Consider the following 8,465-nt stretch of genomic DNA (forward strand, 5'->3'; position numbering starts at 1 on the left):
CACTGCTGTTTGTAATTTTTATTAATGATCTGGATGACGGTATAGTTGGGTGGATTAGTAAGTTTGCTGATGACACCAAAGTCGGTGGTGTGGTAGATTGTGAGGAAGGGTGTCATAGTTTGCAGGGTGACTTAGATAGGTTGCAGAGCTGGGCCGCGAGGTGGCGGATGGAGTTTAATGTGGAGAAGTGTGAGGTAATTCATTTCGGTAGGAGTAACAGATGTGTTCAGTATAGGGCTAACAGGAGGACTTTGAATAGTGTGGAGGAGCAGAGGGATCTAGGTGTATGTGTACATAGATCCCTGAAGGTTGGGAATCAAGTAGATAAGGTAGTTAAGAAGGCATACGGTGTCTTGGCGTTTATTGGTAGGGGGATTGAATTTAGGAGTCGCAGCGTCATGTTGCAACTGTACACAACTCTGGTGCGGCCGCACTTGGAGTACTGTGTGCAGTTCTGGTCCCCACATTACAGGAAGGACGTTGAGGCTTTGGAGAGGGTGCAGAGGAGCTTTACCAGGATGTTGCCTGGTATGGAGGGGAAGTCATATGAGGAGAGACTAAGGGATTTGGGGTTGTTTTCGCTGGAAAGAAGGAGGCTAAGAGGGGATCTTATTGAAACATATAAGATGATTAGAGGTTTAGATAGGGTGAATAGTGATAGCCTTTTTCCTCGGATGGAGAATGCTAGCACGAGGGGGCATGGCTTTAAATTAAGGGGTGGTAGTTATAGGACGGATGTCAGGGGTAGGTTCTTTACCCAGAGGGTGGTGAGGGATTGGAATGCCCTGCCTGCTGCGGTTGTAAATGCGCCTAGTTTGGGGGCGTTTAAGAGATCTATGGATAGGTTTATGGACGAAAAGGGATTGGTTTAGATTAGTGGGTCAGTGTTTTTTTTAAAAAAAACTGGTCGGCGCAACATCGTGGGCCGAAGGGCCTGTTCTGCGCTGTAATGTTCTATGTTATAAGCCAGTTCTGTATCGATCTAGCCAGCCCACCCTGAATCCCATGTGATTTTAATTTTTGTACCAATCTGCCATGTGGGACCTGGTCAAACTCCTTACTAATGTCCACATTAACTACATCCACAGCCCTTCTCTTATCAATTATCTTTGTCACCTCTTCATGACTGCCTATTCTCCAGTCCTCCGGAACATTGCCTGTGATCAAAGAGAACGTGAAGACGTCTGTTAAGGCCCCACTATATCTCCCACATTAACCTGGAATAAGTTTCATTTGGCCCGGGGACTTGTCTACCTTAATGCAATTTAGGATACTCAACACTTGCTCCTTTGATACAATGACATTCTCCAGAGAATTCACACACTCCTCCCTGACCTCAACATCCATCATGTCCCGCTCCTTGGTGAATACCGATACAAGGTACTCATTAAGGATCTCACCCACTTCCTCTGGCTCAATGCGTAACTTTCCTCCATTGTTCTTGAGTGCACCTACTCTTTCTCTTGCTACCCTCTTGCTTCTAATACATGCATAAAAGCCTTGGGATTCTCCTTAACCTTGTTTGCTAAAGACACTTCATGGACCCTTTTAGCCCTCCTAATTCTGCATTTAAGTTCCTTCCTACTTTCTCCATATTCCTTAAGGGTTTTGTCAGTTTTTAGTTCCCTAGACCTATTAGATGCTTCCTTTTTCCTTTAGGCTAAGCTTACAATTTCCCTTGTCATCCATGGTTTAATGGACAGCAAAAGTAGATACTGAAAATGAACTGGAAGAGGATAATTGATACTAATTTATAAGCCATTCATGTACCTCCTGGGCACTTGTGGGATAGAACTATTTTATCAATATTTTATCTGCATCCATCCCAACTTGAAAGGGGAATGGGACAGCACAATAGCACCAGGGATTGGTGCAGGGACCTATCTTACCTCTCCAGTTCCATATGGCCAGGTCAGCTGGTTCAATATGAATGAGTTTGGGTATGTATCCCGCAAACACTGAGTGACATGGGTCCCAGGCCAGAGCCAGTACCTCCAGCCAAGCTCATCATTGTGAAAAAGCCACTTAGTCGGTTCACACTTCTCAACCTCCTGCCGGACCAAGTCCATCACAGTTTCTTCATGTTGAGGACCATGAACACAGAACCTGACCAACAGAACATACACAAACATTGGTGCATAAGTAAAGAAAAAATGGAAACCAAATACTTGTCATTTTTACAGTTCCATTCACAGCCACCGGATGTCTTCAAGCACTATACAGGCAATGGAACTTTTGAATTATACTCAACTGTTGTAAGGGAGGAAACACAGGAAGGCATTCTGTACGCAGCAAGCACCCACAAACAACAGTCTAAACAAATCTCCTGAAATGTTGCTTGAAGGATAGATATTGGCTGAGGGAAACGGACAGAACTCCCCTGCTCTTTTTCAAAATAGTGAAGAAACAGTTTCATTTGACACATGGCACACCCTGTGCACAGCACTCCCGACGCACTACACTAGATCAATTGACGAAGACTTGGCCTTCTGACGACAGTTCAATAATAGAAAGTACAATAAGTAGATGCTGGAAATTGGAAATATCATGGCAAGCACAATAGTTAGCACTTCTGCCTTACAGCGAGGGCGGGGGGGCGAGGGGGGGGGGGGGGGGCGAGGCGAGGGGGGGGGGCGAGGGGGGGGGCGAGGGGGGGGCGGAGGGAGGGGGGGGGGCGAGGGGGGGGGGCGGGGGGGGGCGAGGGGGGGGGCGAGGGGGCGAGGGGGAGGGGGGGGGGGCGGAGGGGGGGGGCGAGGGGGGGGGGGGCGAGGGGGGGGGCGGGGCGGCGAGGGGGGGGCGGAGGGGGGGGCGAGGGCAAGATCAAGTTGTTGAATTAAACGATCAGCCATGATCAAAATGAATGGCAAAGCAGGGTTGAAGGGCCGAAGGGCCTCCTCCTCCTAATTTCTAAAGGATTGTGAAAGGAAAAGTGTCAAAGGGTGTTTTGGTGATGGGTAGATTCATTCTCACCCATTTGCCCAATTGTTTCCCGATCCTTGTTTCTGACAGAAGCACGATTGGTTTCCATATCTCCAGTGCCCGATTTTGCAGCTTTGGATAAAGTGCGATTGATGACCTTTGGCTCCATATCGACTAGGATAGCCCGAGCTACTGGCAATGCTGAAAATCACACGTACTGGAAAATTAACACTCCAGTATATAAAAATATACTTTCCAGCTACAGCATAAGAATGTGGCTCTAATGGTCAACACTAAAACCCCAGAGGAAGGATGAAGCTCCACATTACGAAAGAGAATCATCTTAATTTGGCTGTACTCAGCCTTAATATTGCAGCAGGAATCTCATGGTCTTGATAGACAAGTTGGAAATGATCTCAATAACAAGGCGGATGTGGAAAGGACATTTCCTCTATGAGTGAGTCCAGAAAACAGAAGTCACTGTCTTAAATTAGGAGTCACCTTTATAGGACAGAGATGAGGAGAATGTTTTTCTCTCAGGATTGTGTGGCTTTAGAACATTCTGCCTCTGAACGTGGTGGAGAAAGGTCACTGAATATTTTAAGGCAGAGGTGGATAGATTCTTGTTCGGCAAGAGTATCAAAGATTATCTGGAGAGTTTGATTTGATTTATTGTCACCACGTATTAGTATTCAATGAAAAGCAGATCATTCATAGGGAAGGAGAGTGCAAAATGTAGTGTGACAGTCATAGCTAGGGTGTAGAAAAAGAACAACTGAATTGAGTTGCACTTTTGATTAAGGAAAACATCACAGCAGTACTAAGAGGGGATATCTGAGGGTTTGGCCACAGTCTATATGGTAGAACTGAGAAATAAGAAGGGAGAAATCACTTGGATAGGGTTGTACTATTGGCCCCCAATAGTCGATGGGAAATTGAAGAGCAATATGTAAAGAGATTATAGATAGCTCCAAGAAAAATAGGGTGGTAACAGTAAGGGATTTTAAGCTTCCCAACACTAACTGGGACAGTCACAGTTTTAGAAGGTTGTATGGAGAGAAATTTGTGGAGTGTATTCAGGAGGAATTTCTCATTCATTATATGTTCATGACCCAACAAGAAAGGGGACAAAACTTGACTTCCTCTTGGGAAGTAAGGAAGGGCAGGTGACAGAAGTGTTAATGAGGGATCACTTTGGGACCAGTGACCATAATTCTTTAGTTTTAAGATGCTATGGAGAATGATAGAATTTTAACTTTGGGTCGGACCTAAGTTGGGGTAAGGTCAATTTTGTTGGTATCAGGCAGGAACTTTCAACAGTTAATTGGGGACGTCTGGTAAGTGGGAGGCTTTCAAAAGTATGTTAACCAGGGTTCAGGGTAAACACATTCCTTTTAGAGTGAAGTGCAAGGCTAGTAGAAGTAGGGAACCCTGTATGACTTGGGATATTGAGGCCTTGGTCAAGAAGAAGGAGGCACATGACATGCATAGGCAGCAGGGATCAACGGGTGTAGGAGTAGAGTGAAGAGAGAAATCAAAACAGCAAAAATGGTTCACAAATGTATTTTGGCAGATAAGGCAAAAGACAATCCAAAGAGCTTCTACAAATGCATAAACGCCAAAAGAGTAACTAGAGAGAGAGTAGGACTTCTTAAGGATCAATAAGGTCATCTACATGCAGATCCACAAGAGATGGCTGAGATCCTAAATGAATATTTCTCATCAGTATTCACTGTTGAGCAAAGCATGGGTGTTAAGAAACGTGGGGAAATAAATAGTGATGTCTTGAAGAGCATACATATGACAGAAGAAGTGGTACTGGAAGTCTTAAAGCACATCAAGGTAGGTAACTACAGGCCAGTGAGCCTAACATCTATAGTAAGATTGTTAGAAGATATTTTGAGAGACAGGTTCTTTAGGCCTTGAGAGATGCAAGGACTGATTAGGGATATTAAGCATGGCTTTGTAAGTGGGAAATAACTTCACAAATTTGATTTGAGTTTTTTGAAGGAGTAACAGAAAAGATAGATGAGGGCAGTGGAGTTGAAGTTATCCACATGTAGTTCAGCAAGGCCTTTGATAAGGTACCACATGGTAGGTTGTTGCACAAGGTTAAATCTGGGTCCACGGTTATTTGTCATTTATATTAATGATTTGGATAAGAATATAGAAGGCATGGTTAGTAAAGTTGCAGATGACAACAAGATTTGGTGTCCCCCCAACCCCACCCCTCCTCCACCCACCTCCCCACCCCCAACCCCTCACCCCCCAACCCCACCCACCCGCCTCTCACCCCTCCCGCACCCCCCACCCCTCCCCTCCCCCCTCCCCCCTCCCCCCCACCCCTCCCCCCTCCCCCCACCCCCCCTCCCCCCTCCCCCCCCACCCCCACTCCTCCCCCCTCCCCCCCCCCCTCCCCCCCACCCTCCCCCCCCACCCCCATCTCCTCCCCCTCCCCCCACCCCTCCCCCCACCCTCCCCCCCCACCCCCATCTCCTCCCCCCTCCCCCCACCCCTCCCCCCACCCCCCCCTCCCCTCCCCCCACCCTCCTCCCCCCCGCACCCTCCCCACCCCCCCTCCCCCCACCCCCCCTCCCCACCCCCCCACCCCTCCCCCACCCCCCCCCCCCGCACCCCTCCCCACCCCCCCTCATCCCCACGCCCCCTCCCCCCCTCCCGCACCCCTCCCCACCCCCCCTCCCCGCACCCCTCCCCACCCCCACGCCCCCTCCCCCCCCTCCCGCACCCCTCCCCACCCCCCCCTCCCGCACCCCTCCCCACCCCCCCTCCCGCACCCCCCTCCCCCCCGCACCCCTCCCCACCCCCCTCCCCCCCCGCACCCCCTCCCCACCCCCCTCCCGCACCCCCCTCCCCACCCCCACCCCCCTCCCCCCCCGCACCCCTCCCCACCCCCCTCCCGCACCCCCCTCCCCACCCCACCCCCCTCCCCCCCGCACCCCTCCCCACCCCCCTCCCGCACCCCCCTCCCCACCCCACCCCCCTCCCGCATCCCCCTCCCCACCCCACCCCCCTCCCGCACCCCTCCCCCAACCCCACCTCCCCACCCCCCCCACCCCCTCCCCGCACCCCTCCCCCCACCCCCACCCCTCCCCACCTCCCCCACCCCTCCCCACCCCCCTCCCGCACCCCTCCCCCACCCCCACCCCTCCCCACCTCCCCCACCCCTCCCCACCTCCCCCACCCCTCCCCACCCCCACCCCTCCCCACCCCCACCCCTCCCCACCTCCCCCACCCCTCCCCCACCTCCCCCACCCCCCCCCACCTCCCCCACCCCCTCCCGCACCCCTCCCCCACCCCCACCCCTCCCCACCTCCCCCACCCCCCGCCCCCCCTCCCTCCCCCCCACCCCTCCCCACCCCCCCTCCCGCACCCCCCACCCCTCCCCACCTCCCCCACCCCCCGCCCCCCTCCCTCCCCCCCACCCCTCCCCACCCCCCCTCCCGCACCCCCCACCCCTCCCCCACCCCCCCTCCCGCACCCCCCACCCCTCCCCACCCCCCCTCCCGCACCCCCCACCCCTCCCGCACCCCCCACCCCTCCCCACCCCCCCTCCCGCACCCCCCACCCCTCCCCACCCCCCTCCCGCACCCCCCACCCCTCCCCACCCCCCCTCCCGCACCCCCACCCCTCCCCACCCCCCCTCCCGCACCCCCCACCCCTCCCCACCCCCCCTCCCGCACCCCCACCCCTCCCCACCCCCCCTCCCGCACCCCCCACCCCTCCCCTCCCGCACCCCCCACCCCACCCCACCTCCCGCACCCCCCACCCCCCCCTCACCCCCCCCTCCCCCCCCCCCCCTCACCCCTCCCCCCCCTCACCCTCCCCTCACCCCTCCCCCCCCTCACCCTCTTCCTCCTCCTGCCTGAAGAAGCGTTCTTGTGACGCGGTGCAGTAACTCTGGCTGCGGCCGTGCCCGCTGCGGCCATCCTGTCTGAGGAGCTGGAGCAGGCTCTGGCCCACCTGGTTACCACACTGCCCCAACTGCAGCAGCAGCACCGCCATTGCCGCGCAAACCCAGCCCCGCCCACATCCGCCGCGACTCCGTCCACCCTCAGCCCCGCCCATTCAGCCGTAGCCACTCACAGCCCCTCCCACCCTCCGCCATGGCTCCGCCCACACTCTGGCCTACACCCAAACCCCCGATCCTGACCCTCTGCTCCCCAGACCCCCACCCGGCCTTGACCCCTCTGCCCCAGCCAAAACCCAGATCTCAACCCCCTTCCTTGATCCTCTGACCCAGCCTCCTGGTAAAAAGTCTGACAACACCAGGTTTTAGTCCAACCTATTTCCTGGCCCAGAGCCTCTGACTCACCGTCCCCACAGTCCAGCCTAGACTCAGATTCCCCCTCCCCCAGACCCTGTCCCCCCACATTCCCTGACCCACAGCCCTGACCCCCTAACCTCGCCAGCCCCTGATCCCAGACTCCCGGCTCTGATCTCTGACCCTTACCCCCAGACCTTTTCCCCCCTCCCTGACCTAGACCCAGATCCCTGATCCTTTTGGATTATTTTTGTTTCACAAGAGATTTGACAACATTATTCAAAATCATGAGTTGCCTGAATGGAGTAGACAGGGAGAAGCACAGAGGGCACAGTGGTTAGTACTGCTGCCTCACAGTGCCAAGGACCTGGGTTCCATTCCCAGCTTGGGTCACTATCTGTGTTATAATTATTGCTCATTTAAAGGCGTCATTCCCACTGCTGCTGGGATCAGCCAGGTGGGATAATTGCCATGCAGGTAGCTGAAAACTCTGGCATGTTTGCTTGTGGGTCCCACAAGGAGGAGTCGCTTGTGGTGAGGCTTAGTTTTTGATTGAGGGTCCTGTATTGGGAAGGGATGAAGCTCCTGAGGGTGCCTAATACTTTATATCAATTTCCCTGCAACCCCCAATCTGTAATTATAATTTTGGACAGAGGCAGGAAGGTAGCAAGCTCTCCATCTGAGTATATCTCCACCCCTCACCCTTCACCCAACCTCCAACTCACCTTGAGAGAGAGCAGTAAATTAGGTCCATAGAATGTTACAGCACAGAAGGTGGTCATTTAGTCTATCATGCCCATTCCAGCTCCTGTGAGTGCTACTCAACTAGTACCACTCACCTGCCTTTTAGCTCTTCAAAGGAAAGAGAACGAGAACCTGGTGAACCGGTGGCACCATCACCCACCTGTGACCTGGATCCCTTGCTGCTCCGATAGGTGCATTGTCAGAAGTTATGATTACTCTCACAGGCACTTCCTACAATAAAGAGCTGCCAATCTTTGATTGGCCTGCACCTATTGGGGAAGTGGCATTTCTACTCCCAGAGTTCTCCAGTGAACTTCATCACTGGCCACTTATGGTGGATCCTCGGTGAGAAGGCGATTTGGGGGTCTCGGTGCTTCTCTAGCCAGCCAGAAAGACTCCCATTGTCTGTATTCTGCTCTATGATTCTGATTCGGTGAAGCTGTCAGATTGTCATAAAAACCCACCAATTTCATGTGAAGCTGCCATCTTTACCAAGACTTGTCTATGTGATTCCAATCCT

General features: G+C 53.9%; 1 protein-coding gene across 1 annotated transcript in view; it reads right to left on the reverse strand.

Annotated features, from left to right (window-relative positions):
• The window catches only part of LOC145353764 (tubulin delta chain-like), a 40,978-nt gene extending 34,029 nt beyond the window's left edge, over nucleotides 1-6,949 (reverse strand). Inside the window, 6 exon segments of the mRNA XM_080204535.1 lie at nucleotides 1,890-1,972; nucleotides 1,975-2,032; nucleotides 2,034-2,106; nucleotides 2,971-3,037; nucleotides 3,040-3,120; nucleotides 6,786-6,949. Coding sequence (XP_080060661.1) covers nucleotides 1,890-1,972; nucleotides 1,975-2,032; nucleotides 2,034-2,106; nucleotides 2,971-3,037; nucleotides 3,040-3,120; nucleotides 6,786-6,942 — 519 coding nt within the window. The 5' untranslated portion in view covers nucleotides 6,943-6,949.
• Nucleotides 6,950-8,465: the final 1,516 nt, after the last annotated feature.

The sequence above is a fragment of the Carcharhinus amblyrhynchos genome, chromosome 16, assembly GCF_965287045.1.
Source record: "Carcharhinus amblyrhynchos chromosome 16, sCarAmb.v2.hapA, whole genome shotgun sequence".
Taxonomy (NCBI): domain Eukaryota; kingdom Metazoa; phylum Chordata; class Chondrichthyes; order Carcharhiniformes; family Carcharhinidae; genus Carcharhinus; species Carcharhinus amblyrhynchos.